This window comes from Homarus americanus, unplaced genomic scaffold, assembly GCF_018991925.1.
Source record: "Homarus americanus isolate GMGI-L3 unplaced genomic scaffold, GMGI_Hamer_2.0 scaffold22250, whole genome shotgun sequence".
Lineage (NCBI taxonomy): Eukaryota > Metazoa > Arthropoda > Malacostraca > Decapoda > Nephropidae > Homarus > Homarus americanus.
Window position 1 is genome coordinate 2337113 of NW_024741189.1, and position 22933 is coordinate 2360045.

The 22933-nt window shown below is 43.6% G+C and overlaps 1 protein-coding gene across 6 annotated transcripts in view; it reads right to left on the minus strand.

Moving 5' to 3' along the window:
• Window positions 1-220: 220 nt before the first annotated feature.
• LOC121875723 (phospholipid-transporting ATPase IF-like) overlaps window positions 221-22933 on the minus strand; it is an 85494-nt gene continuing 62781 nt past the window's right edge. Inside the window, exons 17-25 of one of the 6 annotated variants that reach the window (XM_042380372.1) lie at window positions 22585-22727; window positions 18683-18836; window positions 16448-16550; window positions 16125-16330; window positions 14423-14609; window positions 12736-12881; window positions 11661-11764; window positions 2613-2787; window positions 221-608 (exon numbers count right to left, since the gene is read on the minus strand). In XM_042380372.1, coding sequence (XP_042236306.1) covers window positions 522-608; window positions 2613-2787; window positions 11661-11764; window positions 12736-12881; window positions 14423-14609; window positions 16125-16330; window positions 16448-16550; window positions 18683-18836; window positions 22585-22727 — 1305 coding nt within the window. In that variant the 3' untranslated portion in view covers window positions 221-521. The other 5 variants (XR_006090656.1, XR_006090657.1, XR_006090658.1 and 2 more) reach the window with 5 other exon arrangements.

Below are 22933 nucleotides of genomic sequence, written 5' to 3' on the forward strand. Positions count from 1 at the left end.
GATGAAGGTATTTAACAAAATAAAAGTGTCATACCTGTTTATTTACTAAATACACACAAAATATAAGAGTATCGTATATTTATTTATATTAAAAAACTGACCTGCACAAATTCCCGAGTGTTAGGTTTATCTTCAAGTTATAGTAGTGAAGATGAGGTAAGACATAACAATACAAGGATGACGGTAAGGGTGACCTTAAACCACTATAAAAACACCACTCTTAATGCTTTAACTGTTTATCACGTACCTGAGAATACATTAGAAAAAAATTCCTCGCGTCCAAAAGTATAAATTTCACATAGACAAACAAAAAGACATTATAACCAACTTAGCTTAATGCAATGTGTTACCTCCATGGGGTATATTCTGTTCCCTAGACTTTTGTGTGTCTAAGAGATATTCTCATAAACTTGACACTATCTAAGGCAACGAGGCTGGGTAGATCAGGTAAATATTAAGGAAGTAGACTGAAGAAAAAATAGATTCCCTCCTACAAAAACCGTTTTCTTTGGTTTTAAAGTTCAGTGTTGAGTTTTCTTTTCCAGTTCTTCTGTCAGGGTGTCGTTGACGAGAGTGGATACAGATTTTAACATTACATCATTACTCTCCTGGAAAGAAAGAAAAACGGTAATTATTATCTAAAAGGAAATATCACTCGCCACCTTCCTCCACACACTGACCCGTCTACTACTCCACACACTGACCCGTCTCCTCCTCCACACACTGACCCGTCTCCTCCTCCACACACTGACCCGTCTCCTCCTCCACACACTGACCCGTCTCCTCCTCCACACACTGACCCGTCTCCTCCTCCACACACTGACCAGGACCTGTCTCTCCTCTCCTCCTCCACACACTGACCTGTCTCCTCCTCCACACTCTGTCTCCTCCTCCACACACTCACCCGTCTCCTCCACACACTCCTCCTCCACACACTGACCCGTCTCCTCCTCCACACACTCCTCCTCCACACACTGACCTGTCTCCTCCCTCCACACACTCCTCCTCCACACACTGACCCGTCTCCTCCTCCACACACTGACACACACACTCACTCGTCTCTCCGTCTCCTCCACACACTGACCTGTCTCCACACTCATCCTCCACACACTGACCTGTCTCCTCCACACACTGACCCTGTCTCCTCCTCCACACACTGACCTGTCTCCCTCCCTCCACACACTGACCTGTCTCTCCTCCACACACTGACCTGTCTCTCCTCCACACACACCTGTCTCCTCCACACACTGACCTGTCTCCTCCTCCACACACTGACCCTCCTCCACACACCTGTCTCCTCCACACACCTGCCTCCCTCTCCTCCACACCTCTCTCCACACACTGACCTGTCTCCTCCACACACTGACCTGTCTCCTCCTCCACACACTGACCCGTCTCCCTCCTCCACCACTGACCTGTCCTCCACACACTGACCTGTCTCCTCCACACACTGACCTGTCTCCACACACTCACACTCCACACACTCACCCTCTCTCCTCTCCACACACTGACCTCCTCCACACACTCACCCGTCTCCTCCACACACACCCGTCCTCCTCCACACACCCACTCCACACACTTCTCCGTCTCCCTCCACACACTCACCTGTCTCCTCCACACACTCACCCGTCTCTCCCACACACTGTCTCCTCCCACACACTCACCCTCTCACCTGTCCTCCACACACACTCCACACACTCACCTGTCCCTCCACACACTCACCCTCTCCTTCTCACACACACCCTCACCCGTCTCCTCCACACACTCTGTCTCCCTCCACACACCTCACCCGTCTCCTCCACACACTCACCCCCTCCTCCACACACTGACCTGTCTCCCTCCACACACCCACCCTCCACACACCACCCTTCTCCACACACTCACCCCTTCTCCACACACTCACACACACTCACACACTCACCCGTCTCCTTCACACACTCACCCCTCCACACACTCACACCTCACCCTCTCACACACCCGTCTCCTTCACACCTCCCTCTCCACACACTTCCCTCCACACACACTCGTCTCCTCCACACACACCACCTGTCTCCTCCATACACTCATCCGTCTCCTCCTCCACACACCACCTCTCCTCCACACACACTCACCCGTCTCCCTCCACACACTCACCCGTCTCCTCCACACACACACCCGACACACACTCACCCGTCTCCCTCCACACACTCATCCCCTCTCACCTCCACACACACACACCTTCTCCACACACACTCCGTCTCCTCCACACACACCCGTCTCCCCCACACACACTCACCCTTCACACACTCACCCGTCCACACACTCACCCCTCCACACACTCACCCTCCTCCCACACACACCTGGTCTCCTCCTCCACACACACTGACCCGTCCTCCTCCACACACTGACCTTCTCCTCCACACACCTCACCCCTCCTCCACACACTCACACACACTCTTCTCCTCCACACACACTCACCCGTCTCCTTCACACACTCACCCGTCTCCTCCACACACACTCACCCTTCTCCTCCACACACACTCACCCTTCTCCTCCACACACACTCACCCGTCTCCTTCACACACTCACCCGTCTCCTCCACACACACTCACCCTTCTCCTCCACACACTCACCCGTCTCCTTCTCTTCCTTGGGTATCTCTCATTGTCGCAGGAGTTGACGTAGATCTTAAGTAGTAGGTCGGGGAGGAGGCAGACAACCACCAGCAGGACGCAGGCTAGATTGAGGGACGGGCTCTGAAACAACCTGTAGTAGGCCCAGTAGATGTCGTTGAGGGTGAAGGGCTCCCTGTGTGGTGAGAGATTTAATCCTGTTTATTTAGCCAGAATGATACGCATATTTAAATCACCTGTAGATTTGAACAACCCCCCCCCTCCCTTCCTCCCCCCTCCCCCAAGTTATTTCACATTTACGCTAATCTTTACGCTAACCTAACCTAACCTATCCTATCCTAATCTAACCTAACTTATCCTAACCTATCCTATATTTACAGTCTATTAAGCTCTTGAGTACGCACCTGGTAATTATCAATATACCTGTAATTGTGTAACACATTCTTCTTGTTGTTCGGGTTATTTTTGCCCATTTCATAGATTATTTGTCCCCACATTACCTCTCTCGGGTTAGAGACTCAAATTTAGTTCTTTCCTCTCAATATTCCAGTGCTCTTCAAGTAACATAGCTAAAACTCGGTACAATTATTACAAAAAAAAGTCTAACTACAGCCCCCAAACACCAGTATCGATAGGTTACAGTTTTTTATCCGTTTTAGCGATTTAAGTAACTAATGTCCAAATATCGTTGCAGTACTTGAGTCGTGTGGCTGATGAGACCCAGTCGTTTGGTAACAATGGCTGCCTGTATTTATATTATATTCATCTGTTTTCTTCATTTTATTATCATTTTCATTCATTTGTTTATTCATTAATTTGTATATATGTGTATTGTTGTTACCTTCGTTTATGTAAGTACTTTAGACGGTGTGTATATGGATTGAGTGAAGTTCTTTTGACGACGGAACGGAAATCAACTTTCAAAACAAAAGCTTAGCCTCCGTCCTGGCGCCGTCGACAGAGCCCCGCAGTGCACGCACCTCACTCCTGCCGGTTTTAATTTCTATATGTGAGATTTACTCTGTGGATTTTCTTCAACTCAGTGAATCTATGAAACAATAGTGACTGTCACATGTACTTGTGATCTGCTCATAGTGAAGATGATATAGAAATTCTGACGTATACAACTAATGAGTTAACGAGTTGTGTTTGTGGCCGCCTCAGAAACAGTGAAACATTAAGAGGCTGTAGTGTGAGAGACGCCAGAGCCAATGGAGGACAATAATCATCATCGTCTGTTGTAATAAGTTTTATATGGAGCTGTATGTAAGTGCTCGTTTTATCGTTGTAGTGAACCACTGACCAGGGACCTGCACCACAATCATCACCAGTCGTACTCAGCTGCTCAATCACGGCCTGAAGGAGAGGGAGAAGGTTAGTGTTATGTGAAATGTTACAATATTGTCTGAATTTCTTGAGTGTTTGTGTTTAGTTCATGACCATCAGCTTTTTATACAGCTTATATTAAAAGGGGTAATAATAATTTGTTAGAATGTAGAACTTTTGTTTTCATGTACACAACGTGGCGTTATGCCAAACCAACAACTACACCTGTGAGTGAGTGTGGTTGTGGATTCACCTGAAGATTAGCCACCCAGGTAAAGGCTCGGTAGTGTACGTGAACGGAAACTACTAAATGAAATTGTTTTTATGTGTTTCACGGTATTGTAATCCAACTGTACCTGACCTTCAATTGTGTGGGAAATGAGTAGTTAAGGAGATAGTCCCCGCCTCTCCCCCTCTCCAGCCCCCCCGACTACCTATAATTCCGAGTCCTCAGAAGTGGATAGGGCTTTGAAGTAGAGGGAATTTATAAGGTAATAATACACACAAAACTAACCTAACCCAACCTACATGCACGGGTGTATTATGTGACAGGCTGGTTGACGGGACTGTTCACGTGGCCCTGTGAGTGAAGATTAGTCATTCTTAAGCTGTAATGTCTCGAGTAAACTGGAAAATATAAACTGGTGAGGAAACGCTTTACAGAAAATTATTTATTTTTGTTCTACCTGTTGAAATAGACTGGGGTGACTGATCTTCAGTTGAAATAAACTGGGGTGGTTGATCTTCAGTTGATATGTCTTCCTCTATAAAGACAGGTGTAGTGGTGATGGCTGCTCAGGTATCATTAGTTTCTTTGAGGTTCTTTGTTAGTCTCTGCGTCCCGCCTCGTCCCCACTTGTCACATAGACGGATGGAGGAGGGACACACCCAGAGACACAACACTGGCGGTGATATGGAAAACTGGGTCCCATGACGGTGGCCATATCATAACTCATTTACTTAATGGCCACCAACTAGAAGTGGCCATGCCGAGGGAAGGAGGCCAGTGTAGGATCCCTCCATTGTTGTTGATAATTTTGTCAAGGACTATAGTGAAGCCCAGAACTGTTCTTGGCTCCACAGCTTGGGCTGGTAGGCCGGGCCATAGGTCTACCAGCCTCTGTGTGAAGAAGTATTTCCTTATGTTCGTTCTGCATGATAACTTGGTGAGCTTGTAGTTATGTCCTCTCGTGTTGGTGGTGTGGGACATCACAAAGATGTGTCCCGGGTTCACGTTTTCCATCACTTTCAGGATTTAGAATGTTTCAGTGAGATCTGCCCTATTGTGCCTTGTCTGAAGGGTTGTTAGTTCTAAGGCTCTCAGTCTACTTGGATAATCTAGATGACATAGTTCAGGAATCATCTTAGTCGCACCTTTTCTAGGGATGTTAGGTCTTTCTGGGTTATTAAGATGATAGTTGTGGTCGGGGTTATTGTACCCAACGTGTAGGGTGTTGCAGTTCGTAACGTTAAGAGCATTTGCCCGTCTCGAGACCATTTGAACAGTTCATGCAGGACTATCTGCATTATTGTGACATTCTCTTGACTTGCTACCTTCTCGAATATCTTCGTGTCGTCCTCAAACTCTGTGGCTCGATATGTTTTCATCTATGTCGTTTAAGTAGATCACAAACAAGGTGGGTATATACGGATGCCTAGTTTGAGGAGACTTGGCAATATAAAACTATTTAATAATCAGACAACAGTAGATAATGAGTTAGCTGGTAGAGGTCGAGTCGCCGTGGGGGGCGGCATAGGTGATGGTAGTGGGAGCAAACCGCTGTGTTGTGGGGTAAGAGGGTGACGGTCAAGTCTGGGCGGCCCTCTGCACTTCCTAGTATGATATATCAGGATGCACAGGTTTGCATATATAGTTACTCTTAAACTGTCATTTGTAATGAGAATATATAGTAACTTTCATGGATGATGTGTTGTAATATGGCGCTTAAATAATCGTTAACCTCACTATGACCTGGGCGAGGCAACAACCACTCTACCGTGACCTAGTTTATCAGCCTACATATGATATCATGTTTTATTATAATAGCAATTAGTGTATTATAATATGACCTTATTACTGAGTAACTCTAAAATAGTGATATTTGCTTAAGTAAACTGCTACTTCATTATAATATGTCAAATATTACACCATATAGTATACTACTACCATGTGAGTGTTAGTTGACTGGCCGTATGCATCAGTGCACGCCTCGTAAATGCATTTTCATACGTGCTTATACAGCGTATACCATGAATGGTGTTTATACATTAAGTAAATGCCATTGGTTCCATGTAAGTGAGGTCATGGGAAAACCACTCAATAAATACGAGGCATAATAGACCGTACTAGACCGTAATAGACCGTAATAGACCGTACTGGACCATAATAGACCGTACTAGACCGTACTAGACCATACAGAAAAATTTGGTCAAATAAGAATGAGCCAAGGTGGATGACCAGAAAACTTAAACATGGCATAGGAATAAAGAAAGGAATATATAAGAAATTAAAGGGAGGGGAGGAGCAGCTCAGAAACAGGTATAATGAACTATCTAGGAATGTTAAGAAAAATGTAAGGAAAGCAAAGAGAGACTATGAAATCAGGATAGCAAGAGAATCCAAGGCGAATCCCAAGGGATATTTCCAAGTATATAGGACAAAGGTCAAGGACAAAGTTGGGTCTTTAAAGTCAGAGAGGGGAGAAGTGGTAAATGGCAGTGAAGAAATAAGCAAAGCATTGAACAGCTACTTCTTATCAGTTTTCACAGAAGAAATTTGGGATGAAATTCCAGAGGTGGAAGTGATATTTAAGGGAAAGGAAGAAGAGAAATTAAAGAATATCACTATCAGAAAAGAGGATGTTCTTAAGAAGATAAATAAACTAAAGAAAACAAAATCCCCAGGGCCGGATGAAATTTTCCCTCGAGTCTTGAAAGAGTGTAGGGAACAGATTAGCGGACCCCTCGTAAACTTATTTACAAAATCATTAGACACTGGAGTTGTGCCAGACTTGTGGAAACAGGCAAATGTAGTACCCATATTCAAAAAGGGAGACAGAGCATCAGCGTTAAATTACCGGCCGATCAGTTTGACGTCAGTAGTGGGGAAATTTCTTGAATCAATTATAGCAGATAGCATCCGATCGCATCTAGAGAAAAGCAAATTAATTTACGACTCTCAACATGGGTTTACAAAAGGAAAATCTTGTCTAACAAATCTGCTGACATTTTTTAGGAAAGTCTTCGAGGTAGTAGATAATGACGAAAATTACGATGTTATTTACTTAGACTTTAGCAAAGCATTTGACAGAGTACCGCATCAGAAGCTTCTGAGAAAAATTAAGGCTCATGGTATCGAAGGGAAAGTTTTAAATTGGATAAAATCATGGCTCACCGATAGACCGCAGAGGGTCAGCGTAGGTGGTGTTAAATCTGAGTGGGGCCGTGTAACCAGTGGGGTTCCCCAGGGGTCAGTACTAGGCCCACTCTTGTTCATGATCTACATTAACGATCTAGATACTGGGATCAGCAGTGACATAAGCAAGTTTGCGGATGACACCAAAATAGGGCGGCAAATTAATTCAGGGCAGGATGCAAATGCATTACAGGAGGATCTAAATAAACTGCAGGGGTGGTCTGAAAAATGGCAAATGAAATTCAACACCAGCAAATGCAGCGTACTTAATATTGGAAGAACAAATACTTATAATGTATACAGCCTTAACAACATCAACCTAGAGAAGTCGCCTTGTGAAAGAGACCTAGGGGTACTTGTAAGCCCGGACCTACGGCCTAGAAAACAGTGCGTTAATGTTCGAAATAAGGCAAACAGAGTATTGGGTTTATATCTAGAAGTGTAAGTAACAAGAGTGCAGAGGTCTTATTGCAACTATATCTTGCGCTAGTCAGGCCGCACCTCGATTATGCGGTTTAGTTCTGGTGCCCCTATTATAGAATGGATATAAATTCACTAAGAGTCGGTGCAGCGAAGAATGACAAAATGATTCCGGGACTTAGAAACCTTCCATATCAGGATAGGTTAAAGAAACTTAACTTGCATTCCCTAGAAAGACGAAAGAGTGCGGGGAGATATGATAGAAGTATTTAAGTGGGTGAAAGGAATCAATAAAGGGATATAGATAAAGTTCTTATAATATCGAGCAGGATAGGACTCGGAGCAACGGATTCAAGTTGGATAAGTTTAGGTTTAGGAGGGAGATAGGAAGAAACTGGTTCACAAATAGGGTGGTAGACGAGTGGAACAAGCTTAGCAACTTTGTAGTAAGTGCGGGAACTCTGGAAAGTTTCAAAAGGAGGCTAGATAGATTCATGGATGATAGAGAGTGGTAGTAACTCTCGACAGGAGCTGCCATGCACAGGCCAACCGGCCTATTGGAGACTCCTTATGTTCTTATGTACTAGACCGTACTAGACCGTAATAGACCTAAATAACGTGGATAGTTTTAGGCTTCAAGTGGAGTGTTAGTGTAGTACAGGTGAATGAGTGTGGCGATCACAATACCTCAGCCGTCAAGTGTCGTTCATACTGATATCGAACTTTGCATTAGTTAATAAGATTATAGATACCTATTGTAATAGGTCACCTGGTGGGCTTAGACATAACATATGGAATCAACCCTGCGTCATTATACCCACCTACTCACATTTGATATAATGCCTTGGAATCTGACTCAATGTCCAAAGTGTGGCCAGCCAATTTCCCTTCTCGCCATTTTACTATATACAACGTCACGATACTAGTGCATAATCTCATCAATATCCCCATAACCTATGAGATATAATATTATATTCTAGCAAACAACTAACTCATACAAATAAAGTTTCTGCCCCATACAGGTATTGGGGAAAGCTAATAAGCAGTGTTGTTTGTCCACATAATGCAGCGGACAATAGCGTGTTATTGATGTTTCCCAACTTAAACAAGCACCAGACATTATAAAGTATCTGCATTCACATAATGAGGATTGCTTACTAAACACGGTGCAGCTGTGCCCTAAACTGTGCCCGGCGCTGACACCTACTCTACCCCAATCTCCCGACGTCACCTCACCTCATAGACAGTAATCTGTATTGAAACTTAAAAAGAAAAATAAATACAGGCGGAACTCCTGCACATTGATGTATTATTTTTGTGGTAACGTTATTTAAAATAATTGTTTGACAACTTGCTGGGTGTGCAAGAGTTATTCATTGGGTCAAAAAATGTGACCCTGTCATAAACAGACACCATATAAAGAGGCCCCAGCCAATCCTCCTCTCACCAGGGGTGACAGTTGCTTAGGTTTCAGCAGGAGGAGGACGTGGAGGAATACAGCATGACCGATGCTTGGGTGTGTGTGACTTGGGGCCGGGGGGATTGTTTTGTTATCACAGTGACCTATTATTTCGTAAATTCAGGACAGTAAATATGCATGTGCTACAGGTCAGACCTGCAGCACAAGCTGGGAACACCTCCCTAATGTGCGGTAACACATTCTAGCCATAGTTTGTGTTTTGTCCAGTCCTCCCCCTGCCTCCCTCTCTCGTGAATCCCTCGGATTCAAGAGTCGATACTCCTGGGGTTCACACTTCACGGAACGGGTGGATTGACAACGCTGATTGTACCAGTTGGAAGTGGAAGAGGCTGCACAGTACCTACACTCGAGTGGCCCAGTTTCTGTTATTGTCCTCTTTGAACACCGAGGCCCGAATTCAGATCGCTGGTTTGAAACCGCATGAAGGTTTAAACCAAACATCGAGCAAAGTTTGGAGATTGTTGTTATTCAGAACGCTGGCTGAGCCAACACAAAGATTTAAACCGGGTTTGGGATCGGATTTGTCGATCCTCGGGTTCATTCAGCCTGGAGGCAGGTTTAGTGGTTGATCCGTCATTCAAGATAGTTAGTCAACGTGAATTTTGACAGAGTACTTTTCGGCGATAACATCAAATTGAAAATTTTGTAGAGAGAAGACTGATGGTAGATAGGTAGAATCCTATTAATTTTTTATGGTGATGCAATTCAGACAACGATATAGGTTCAGCAAGGGAGATTACCTTAACGTTTTGCATCATGTGTTGCATCTACTTGACTGACCTGTTGTTCACCTCTGCCTCCCATTCATCAGCTGATGATTGCTTTGAGGTTCTTCGCAACGAATAGTTTCCGGGTAAGAAAGATTCTGGTTACTGAATGAGTTATGGTAATGTGTTACAATGCTTTAGTGTTTAGGGTCCATGAAGATCAAGCGGGTAAATGTCAACAACGCTGACGCTTCTTTATTTTGAGTGTTTTTCTTTAGGAAAACTTTGTTGATGTGTTTTCAATAATTGAATCAATGCTGAGTGCATTTTGATTTTAATGTATTAATAAAGAAAAGTCTTGTCTTAATGTTACAAATCAGGAGAAATGTTAAAAAAACTAAAGAAACCTAACCTCACTGAACCTAGCCAGATTACTACGGCCTGTATTGATTCATCTTGCTTTGGTTAAGAATATTGACACCTGTCCCGGATTATATCTGCAATTTGTATGTAATTGTTCTTCTATAAATTTCTTTGCTATAACACAGCCACGTTGTAACACAGTACCATAAATTATTATAATTTGATCATAATTTGATTGTAATTATAGTAATAAAAGTAACTTATGATGCGCAAGGAGAGATTTCTCCTCCCCGTAACAGCTCGTCGAGTCATAGTTGCTGCCATAATCTTGCAAACATTACTGTCGATGGTGATTGGTTGTCGTAATGGTGTTAATGAAACGTGATTGGCTGGAATTTCAGTGTTCGAATCCATGCTCGTAATTGAAGAAAATGTAAACAGATTACTTGATCCGGGATTCAAGCGATGTTCTGAATATGGGCAATCCACTGCAGGAAACCTCGGATCGAGGAATCCAGATTTGCACGCCTGAGCCGAGCTCAAATCCCAGGCTCAAACTACCGTTCTGAATGAGAGTCTAGACTCTAGAGCAGGGGTCACCAAACTACGGCCCGCGGGCCGGATCCCAAGTCCTTCCCCGGCTCGTGGTAGCTCCACCTACGCTCTGACGTTACCAGAGCTTTCGTTCTGGCTTGCAAGTATTGAACAGAATGATTATACGGCCCGCACTCGTCATTCTTTCAGTTATCCGGCCCACTGTGAAAAAAGTTTGGTGACCCCTGCTCTAGAGGGTTAGTAGAATTTCTCCCATCTGTTGCATGGGAATTTGTTCAGAATCAGTAGTATTGTTAAAGCTACAGCACGCACTATGTAAACAATGTTTACAGTTGGTTCGTTTCCTGCCGTTATTAATGGGAAGGATGATACAGTTGGCTCCACTCCTCTTTCTCCCTCAAGTGTGAACTCTGAACTATGAAGCATTCACTACTGTAGTAAGAGGGAGGGGAGGGGTGGCGTTGGTGTGTTTCTGTGGAGGGAGGGGGGGTACTGTGGGTGAGAGGGAAAGTGCACAGTATATAAGTTGGGGGAGACTACAATACAGAATAACACTATGGTCAGTTCTACAGCTTCTTTGTCGAGTCGTTGAGGGTAATGTTGACCTGAGAAACCAAGGCACGAAGTGGTAAAGTGGGTTCTGGGTTCCAGGGCAGGTGTCAGATGGCGGGGGTGTGGTTAACCAGTGTGACCCAACCAATATGACAAAGTAACCAAAAAAAAAAACAGACCAATGGATAGTAACGTGATAGATGGGTGAGTGGCGGGGGATAAAAACTCACACAGGAAGGCCGCAGTAGATGACATACATGGCTGACTGGCCCAAGAAGGCGACTACCAGAGCCCCCGCGAACACCACGGTGAAGTAATTGGTCTCTAATGCTATCTGTGGGGGAAATTAATAAACGGGGTGAAGTACCTGAACATTACTTTATTTCACCTGTTAATCATCCTAATGCTACCTGGGGGTTAGTTAATGTTATGTTAAGCCAGGTTAATTTAGGTTAGGTTAGATTAAGGTAGTTTAGTTTAGGTTAGATTAAGGTAGTTTAGTTTAGGTTAGGTTAAGATATGTCAGATTAGGTTGGTGACTAGTATGTTCGGATAAGTTAGATTAGTTAAAGTTTGGTTTAGGTTAAGTTATGTTAGGTTAAGTTAGGTTTGGATAATTTAGGTTAATGTTAAGTTAGGGAAGTTAGGTTAAGGTTAGGTTAGGTTAAGTTATGTTAGGATAAGTTAAGTAAGTTAAGTTAAGGTTAGGTTAGTTAGGTTAAGGTAAGGTTAGGTTAAGGTAAGGTTAGGTTAGGGTAAGGTAAGGTTAGGTTAAGGTTAGGTTAGGTTACGTTAAGGTTAGGTTAAGGTTAGGTTAAGTTAAGGTTAGGTGCGTTGGGTGAGTTAGGTTAGATTAAGGTAAGGTTAGGTTAAGGTAAGGTTGGGTTAAGGTAAGGTTAGTTTAAAGTTAGGTTAAGGTAAGGTTAGGTTAAGGTAAGGTTAGGTTAAGGTAAGGTTAGTTTACAGTTAGGTTAAGGTAAGGTTGGGTTAAGGTAAGGTTAGTTTAAAGTTAGGTTAAGGTAAGGTTAGGTTAAGGTAAGGTTAGTTTACAGTTAGGTTAAGGTAAGGTTGGGTTAAGGTAAGGTTAGGTTAAGGTAAGGTTAGGTTAAGGTGGAGTTAGGTTATGTTAAAGGTGGGTTAGGTTATGTTAGGTTAGGTTAAGGTAAGGTTAGGTTAAGGTAAGGTTAGGTTATGTTAAGGTAAGGTTAGGTTAAGGTAAGGTTAAGTTTAGGTAAGGTTAGGTTAGGTTAGGTTAGGTTAGGTTAAGGTAAGCTCGTTTCGTTTGTTCGTGGACTATAACTTTACCTTGAGGTTGGTGACGAACACACACAGGGTGCCGAGGGTGAGGCCGAAGAGGTAGAGGTCTGAGGTCTGGCCATGGGGGAGGCCACAGGTGTCGTCGTAGCAGACCAACATGAGGCCAAAGTACAGGACCAGGGCGTGCCATAGGGCTGGGGGGGACTGGGCATTCAAACACGTGATTCATAGGGGAAGTGTGTGTTGGATTGGGGATTGGAGTTAAGTGTGTGTTAGTTAGGTTAGGTTAAGTGTGTGTGTTGGTTAGGATTGGAGTTAAGTGTGTGTTGGTTGGAGTTAGGTGTGTGTGTGGTTGGGATTGGGTTAAGTGTTGTGTGTTGGTTGGGATTGGGTTAAGTGTGTGTGTTGGTTGGGTTAGGTGTGTGTTGGTTGGGTTGGGTTAAGTGTGTGTTGGTTGGGTTAGGTTAAATTATTAACTGTTGGTTAGGTTGGGTTAAGTGTGTGGTTAGGTTAAGTGTGTGTTGGTTAGGTTAGGTTAAGTGTGTGTTGGTTAGGTTAAGTGTGTGTTGGTTAGGTTAGGTTAAGTGTGTGTTGGTTAGGTTAGGTTAAGTGTGTGTTGGTTAGGTTAAGTGTGTGTTGGTTAGGTTAGGTTAAGTGTGTGTTGGTTAGGTTAGGTTAAGTGTGTGTTGGTTAGGTTAAGTGTGTGTTGGTTAGGTTAGGTTAAGTGTGTGTTGGTTAGGTTAGGTTAAGTGTGTGTTGGTTAGGTTAAGTGTGTGTTGGTTAGGTTAGGTTAAGTGTGTGTTGGTTAGGTTAGGTTAAGTGTGTGTTGGTTAGGTTAGGTTAAGTGTGTGTTGGTTAGGTTAGGTTAAGTGTGTGTTGGTTAGAGCTATGATCACCAGTCGATTATACACCCTTAACTTATTTCACCTTATTAAATATTCTATCAGTAACCAAATTTAATGTATCCTAACCTAACCTAACCCAGACAAGGGGTGATGCATCATGACTACTTTAAAAGGACTGTGCAATGTGCATAGATAAACGACCGAACTACAAAAACTCCCTTTACTGTACTGTTTGTCAACCTGGTACAATTAAATAATATTTTCTGAGAGATGAAAAAGGTAGACATTTAAAAGACGAGAATTTAACAAAATCTTTAATAGGTGGATCTAACTTTTGATAAGATTTAACCTAAATAACTGTGACGTGATGTGAAGTTGTGGAATATTATTAACTATGGAAAATAATGAGGTCAGTATAGTTAGAAAAGATGATGAAGTAACAGTATGTACTTACTATTGTAATCGTTATTATGATTACGCCATGTCTGACCTGACCTGACCTGACCTGACCTACTCTAACCTAACCTAAGCGTGTACATAGGGAAGTTGTTATTGTTTTGGTTATTAGAAGAGAGACATAGAGGGAGACAGACATATAGAGATATTTATAGACAGAGACATAGAGAGACATAGAGAGATGGAGAGAGGCATATAGAGACATAGAGTGACATAGACATATACCGAGAGAGATGGACATATAGAGTGAGAGACATATAAAGAGAGATTCAGAGATACATAGAGAGAGACAAAGACATAAAGAGAGAGAGAGAGAGAGACAGAAACATATATAGAGAGAAACAGAGAGCGACATACAGAGAGAGAGACATAGAGACATAGCAACACAGACACATTGAGAGAGAAAAAGAGAGAGAGTACATCCCGTCACTCACCAAAGAGATTCCACTGGAAGAACACTCGCCAGCTCATGTAGGCGTTGTTAGCGTTAAGTTGATAGAGGTGTGGTCTCGTGAGCAGGACGCTGGATGGCAGGTTCTGCTCCACTAGACTGTACACCAGCACCGGCAGGGAGGTGCACGTAATGTTATACATGGTCAGAAGTAAACCATCATACACACTCTGTAAACAACAACCACTGTAAACAATACCACCCGTATGTAAACAACACCACCCCACTGAAAACAACAACACCCCACTATAAACAGCAACTAAGCGCAAAGATACCACTTACACTGAAACAAGCAACACTTTATATAAGTGGCAACAACTGTAAAGATACTTACTTACCGTAGACGGCAAGCACTTACCGTAAAACAATACCGCACATGAAACAATGCCACTTACCGTGAAGCAACAACACTTACACGTAAGCAGCACCACTTACCGTAAACAATGCCACCCACCGTAAAAACAATGCTACCCCACACGTAAACAATGCCACTTACCGTAAACAGTACCCACCGTGAAAACGTAACTTACCGTAAACAATACCACCCAGCTGTAAAACAATACCCCACCATGTAAATACTTACTTGCTAAACAGCAACACACGTAAACAACCAATAACACCCATAACAAACAACATACTTGTGTCAAATAATACTCCACCGTAAACAACAACACTTATAAACAACAACACTACTGTAAACAAGGCACTCACTGTAACAACACTGTAAACAGCAACCCTGTAAAAACAACAACACCCCCACTGTAAGCAACATACACTGTAATGCTGCTTTACCCCACTGTAAACAACAACACCCCACTGTCAACAACAGCACCCCACTGTAAAGAGCACCCCACTGTAAACAGCAACCCACTGAAAATAACACCCCACTATAAACAACATCCACTGTAAACAACACCCCACTATAAACAACAGCCACTGTAAACAACACCCCACTATAAACAACATCCACTGTAAACAACACCCCACTATAAACAACATCCACTGTAAACAACACCCCACTATAAACAACAGCCACTGTAAACAACACCCCACGGTGACAGCACCCCACTGTAAACAACAACACTTGGAGAATGATACAGAATTAATCCCCAACACAAAAGTAACCTTCCCCCGTTGCTTTCCAGTGAGGTGAAGATTTTGTGATGCTAAATTATTGTTAACTTGACCAAGGTGGTGTACGTCTACCAGAGGAAGACGTTAAGTTACAAGTGGTGTGAAGTTTGTCTCACAAGAAGGTTACTGAGTGTGTCAATGACCCTGTAATGTGGACAAGTATATATATACTGCGATCACAAAGAAATTAGATTCCAGTTAGATTTTCAGGTCGGACGTAAGGAAAATTCCATTAATGTCCCAGATTTCAGAAGGGCAAACTTTGATAATTTAAAAGAGGCAGCTGAGAGAGGGGGTGTCGTGCTTGGGCGTGAACCTGACAGATGACACCGACCTGATAACGAGATCTGAGATTGTCGAGTTCCACGACAAATTAAATAATGAGTTACTTAATGCACAAAGGCAGAACATACCATACAAAAAACTCGGATCAGATAACAATGACCCTAAATGGATAAATAATTATTTAAAGAACATTATTGGTCAAAGAAAGGCTATAGGTAGAAGGATAAATGGGTATGATGATCCAATTACCACCTTGAAGGATGTACCTGGGTAGAGAAGGCGGACCAGACAGCGTAGAAGACCATCGGGGTGTTGAAGACCACGTTTTTGTAGAAGGAGAACTGGATGAATACCGCCACCCGGACATAGCTCCAGTGGCCGTGCACCAGCAGCACCTTCTGCAGGAACTGGAACCGGGAGATGCCGAAGTCTGCACACGTTACTGCCTGTCTACCTTCCTTACCCATAATGCCTGTTGGGGTAAACACGTGGATAGTGACAACAGTTGAGGGTTGGTGAATAAAGTGAAGGAACATTGATGACAACAGTTATCAGTACATGAATTACACAGAGAGAGAGAGAGACTGACCTATACCAACGTGAGCTTCCTGGATCATGGACACGTCGTTAGCTCCGTCACCAATGGCTGCACATCTGGGCCGCTCTTTGGCAGTCTTCACCAGTCGCACCATCTGAGGCCACACCCAAAACACACCCAATCAATGATAAACAAACACAGACATCATCAAACATTACTAAACATCACTGAGCATCACTAAACATCAATCAACACCATTAAGCATCACTAAACATCACTAAACTTCATTAAACATCTCTAAACATTACTAAACCTCACTAAAACATCACTAAACATCATTTAACATCACTGAACATCATTTAACATCACTAAACATCCCTAAGCCTCACTAAACATGATTTAACATCACTAAACATCCCTAAATCTTACTAAACCTCACTAAAACATCATTTAACATCACTAAACATCATTTAACATCACTGAACATCATTTAACATCACTAAACATCCCTAAGCCTCACTAAACATTATTTAACATCACTAAACATCCCTAAATCTTACTAAACCTCACTAAAACCTCATTTAACATCACTAAACATCATTTAACATCACTGAACATCATTTAACGTCACTAAACATCCCTAAGCCTTACTAAACATCACTTAAATTACTAAACCTCACCAACATCACTAAACATCACTAAGCATTACTAAACATAACTACACATCACTAAACATCAATCAACATCACTAAACTTTAAACATCACTAAACATTACTAAGCATAACTACACATTACTAAACATCACCAACATCACTAAACATTAAACGTCACTAAACATCCCTAAACATTACTAAACATAACTACACATCACTAAACATCACTAAACATCAATAAACATCAATAAACATCAATAAACTTTAAACATAACTCGACCTTTCCAACATCACTAAACATAACCACACATCACCAACATGACTAAACATTAAACATCACTAAAACTCATCAGCATCACTAAACGTCACTAAACATCACCAACATCACTAAAGCTCATCAGCATCACTAAACGTCACTAAACCTCACCAACATCACTAAAACTCATCAGCATCACTAAACATCACTAAACATTAAACATCACTAAAACTCATCAGCATCACTAAACATCACTAAACATCACCAACATCACTAAAACTCATCAGCATCACTAAACATCACTAAACATCACCAACATCACTAAAACTCATCAGCATCACTAAACATCACTAAACATTAAACATCACTAAAACTCATCAGCATGACTAAACATCACTAAACATCACCAACATCACTAAAACTCATCAGCATCACTAAACATCACTAAACATCACCAACATCACTAAAACTCATCAGCATCACTAAACATCACTAAACATTAAACATCACTAAACTCATCAGCATCACTAAATACTAAACATCACCAACATCAATTAAACTCATCAGCATCACTAAACATCACTAAACATCACCAACATCACTAAACCCACTAAGATCACTAAACATCACTAAACATTAAACATCACTAAAACTCACATCAGCATCACTAAACATCACTAAACATCACCAACATCACTAAAACTCATCAGCATCATTAAACATCACCAAACATTAAACATCACTAAACTCATCAGCATCACTAAACATCACCAACATCACTAAAACTCATCAGCATCACTAAACATCACTAAACATTAAACATCACTAAAACTCATCAGCATCACTAAACATCACTAAACGTCACCAACATCACTAAAACTCATCAGCATCACTAAACGTCACTAAACATCACCAACATCACTAAAACTCATCAGCATCACTAAACATCACTAAACATCACTAAACATCACCAACATCACTAAAACTCACCAGCATCACTAAACATCACTAAACATTAAACATCACTAAAACTCATCAGCATCACTAAACATCACCAACATCACTGAAACTCATCAGCATCACTAAACATCACTAAACATTAAACGTCACTAAAACTCATCAGCATCACTAAACATCACTAAACATCACCAACATCACTAAAACTCATCAGCATCACTAAACATCACTAGACATTAAACATCACAGCATCACTAAACATCACTAAACATCACCAACATCACTAAAACTCATCAGCATCACTAAACGTCACTAAACATCACCAACATCACTAAAACTCATCAGCATCATTAAACATCACTAAACATCACCAAGCATAACTGTCCTCAGATACTGGTGATGGTCTCGATGCCTCTCACCTCAGCCTTCTGCCGGGGGGACATCCTGCAGCAGACGACGGACCAGCACCTGCAGCAGAGGTCGTAGAAGTCCCTCTTGTGGTGCTCCATCAGTAGTACCAACGACCCTCCGTCCACCACCAGGCCGTACGACCCTTCCTCCTCTGACACCTCCCTAGGGGCACGACCTCGACTTATAACTACATGGGATTCTGAAGGTCAGGTCCTAATGCTGTCCTCCATGTCTACTACTACTGCTACTACTACTACTACTACTACTACTACTACTACTACTACTACTACTACTACTACTACTACTACTACTACTACAGATACTACTACTACTACTACTACTACTACTACTACGTGGCCTCCAGCCTCCCCCAATAGCCACACCTTCGCCACCATTTATTTACCTTAATATTAAATATCCTAATACATAAGCAACTATCCTATCTGTGTTAAATTAGTTGAGCCGCAGATCGATGCGGCATTCGGTGACTGTAGCCTCATAGTCGATATCTGCAGCAGTTGACGAAGGCTAAAAATATACATTGGACAGAAAGGTCTTATTACAGAGGAGGACATGGGGTGGGCGGGTCATTTAACAAAAGCTTTCATTACTAAAAGGAGAAGGAACATGACTTGAACATATAATTATAGTTTACAGTTGATGGCCCTGGCTGGTCTTTTGCCCAACTGTTTGAGGTCACGTAGGCCACGTGGTACAGTAACTCGTCCTCGGGGGTTGACTTGAAGAACCTCTCGTTGTCATGGAGACACCGGGTGGTGTGGGGTGGTGTCACAGTACCTCACTCTCTACTAAGTGGTGTTGCAGTATCTGGTGGTCAGGTGTAGAGCCGACCCACTGTTGTTCCCAGGGTGGACTGATTAACACCACCTGGTCAGAAGATGGTGGTCGGTTCCCAGGGGTGCTTATCTCTGGGTATGAACCTCACTGGTGGATCACGGCTCCCGCTGGTACTGTCTAGTGCTGAATTCACTGGCACTGTTCATAAGAAAATAAGGAGTCTGCAATAGACCGGTTGGCCTGTGCATGGCAGCCCCTGTCGAGAGTTACGACCACTCTCTATCATCCATGAATCTATCTAGCCTTCTTTTGAAACTTTCCAGCGTTCCAGCACTTATTACAAAGTTGCTAAGCTTGTTCCACTCGTCCACCACCCTATTTGTGAACCAGTTCCTTCCTATCTCCCTCCTAAACCTAAACTTATCCAACTTGAATCGGTTGCTCCACACTAATCCCACTTTTTTTTTAAACGAAATTTTCACTCATGGCAGCATTATGTTGATATCCTGGTGGTGAGGATGGGTCGAGGAGACGGACTTGAGGAAGGGGCCAACATTAGCTGGGGCGCATATATCCAAAATGTATACGGCGGCCCTCAACACCACCACTCTCAGCCTAACCTAACCTGACCTAACCTAACCTCATCTCATCTCACCGAACCTATCACCTTACCTCATAAGAATGGAGGAAACTGCAGTGGGCCTATTGGCGCATACTGGGCAGTCCCATATACACCCAACCCCTATCGTTAATATATCCACCCAACATATGTTTGAAGCTATCCAGTGTATTCGAGTTAATGATGATATTTGGTAGCTTGTTCCACTCATCCACTACTCAATTTCCAAACCAATGTTTACCAATCTCGCACCTAAATCTAAATTTGTCTAATTTAAAACCATTGCTGCGAGTTCGCTCCCGGTTGGATAGTTTGAGTACCTTTGTTATATCACCTTTGTTTAGCCCTGACTTCCATTTATACACCTCGATCACGTCGCCCCTTACTCTACGTCTCTCGAGGGAGTGCAAATTAAGATGCTTTAACCTGTCTCTGTACTCAATGTTCCCAATGCCCGAGATTAGTCTTGTCATTCTTTGAATTCTTTCTAGGGATTCTATATTCATTCTGTAGTACGGTGACCAGAACTGAACTACGTAATCCAATTGAGGTCTCACAAGCACAACGTATAGTTTTAGGATGACCTCGCTAGTCTTGTACAGTAACTAACACTCCTTTGTATGAACCCAAGTACGGAAATTGTGACCAAGTCCCAGGTTGCTGATCTGACTTTCTGCCTCATTTACACACAATTGCAGGGTCTCAATTGTTTCTCTTACTTTAACTACACAACATACATATATTGTTTCTCACTCTTGAAGCATGTGTAGTTCATGCTTGCCTTTATGACTCATGCATTAAGGGCGTAAAAGCCTGAAGGGTCATGGGTTTTGTCAACAAGTTACACAAAGTGACAGAATAATAAGTGTGTGGGGGGAAAGTTCCCGGTACAATTTATCTGTTTATGGCCAAGCGTGGCAGGTCCCTAATAATGTCAAGTGCCAGGCCATAGGCATTGACGTTATTGAGGGACATACCTTTTAGTGTGATTATGGTGGCGTTTGCGTCGGTAGTGTCGGCTTCAAGGGGGACGTCGAGAGGTTAGTAGGGGTCGTTCTTCTTGGCGTAGATACGTAGTCCACTGGCATGTCCTCATGGTGGTCAATTGATGTGGAGAACTGGAGTGGATGGGCCCCAGGTGCCGGCATGCCGGTGGGGTATGGGGAGCCGGGGGTGGTGTCCTCGGGTCCATGAGCCCGCGGTGGGTAGACGGGGGCAGCTGGGCACGGGGCAGGCTCGGTGTGGACGCCAGCAGTGGTGCCAGGCGGCGGTGGAGTAGGCCGTGAGCATGAGGGCCACACAGGGAGGCTACCAGCTTGTGTCAAACCAGAAGAAGGGTAATTGGGTAACAGCTGGAGGCAGGGGTAGTCTGTGTAGGTTGGAGATGGCGGTACAGAATGTATCAAAGAGTCTTTCAATACAGTTGGTAAATTCGTGTAAGAGGGATATGATCTGTGTCGTGTCACTGGAGGGGGGTTGTGGAGGGTCACCGATGGGAGCACAAGGCCTGACAGCATCAGAGTAGAGACGGGGAGGAGGCCCAGTAGTAGTAGTTGAGTTAGGAGACGGCCGGGACTGCTGTGTTGCAGCCAGGTGAGGCCAGGCAGGGGCAGGTGTTGTTGAAGAAGGCGTTGCTGGAGACAGAGGGGACGCAGAGTGGTGTGGCCCGGTAGACTGGGGGGCACTGTGGTAGACTCAGCCTTCGGGGAGGCTTTTCTCCGGGGACAGCCGGACGTTTGGGGCATTGTTGTGAGTCAACATTGAGCCAGCCACCACAATTACAACACCTATCCAACAGTACTAAGTGTTTCATAGACCTTGGGTGTCTGACACTTGATAAAGTTACGGTTCTTATCTTTTCGGAATTGAATGGTGAGACCGTGTTGTCTTCAATACTTTGTTGTCCAATTAAACCGTTCCTCAACGGTTTTCAGTGAGCCCTTGGGGAAGAGCAGATGCAATTTACTTGGTTGGTTGGCAGAGGGGTGGGTGGCGAGGGGAGGCTCGCTGCCCTTGGCATTGGTGTTGCCACTCCGGCAAGTGTTTCCCATAGAAACATTACTGTTACTATCACTGAGGTCTGACTCTTGCAGGGTGTGGGATGCACGATGACTATCCGTATCAGAAATGTCTGTATCCATGAGAGAGGGGACGCCTCTTCTGCGGCGTTTATGTCGACCCCGCCCCCTCCCCCTTCCCATCGTTGGCAACACTTGCCAGCGAAAGGGTAGGTAGAGACTGTGATGATCTGGAGGACAGGAGCACCTATGGGCACACGTCTGTCTCCTTACGTGGTCAGACCGCCACTATATTATTATTATTATTACATTTTCGCCGCCCAGGCCCCGATGTGGGTCAGTGACATGTGCCTTCGTGGACTAATCCCGTAAAAAAAAAAAAAAAAATTGTTAGCATTGAACCCAAGTACTTTGTTAGCCTAACCTCACCTCTAATGTATTATCTGTTTTATTTTTAGTTTTGTAAGAGACTTACCAGCACATCTGCAGTACAGACTCCGCCTGGTGGAGGTCATGCAGGCTGGTGAGAGACAAGACGGTCATAAACCGCTTGAAGTGACCGCAGGAGTAAGCGATGTTGACCGCAGTCTCCACCTTGTCTCCAGTGAGCACCCATACCTGGGGGGACATAAAGTGCTATACCACACCTGGGGGACACACGGGGCTATACCGCACCTGGGGACACGGGGCTATACCACACCTGGGGGACACACAGAGACTATACCACCTGGGGACACAGGGCTATACACACCTGGGGGGACACAGGGGGCTATACACACCTGGGGGACACACGGGGGCTATACCACCTGGGGGACACAGGGGCT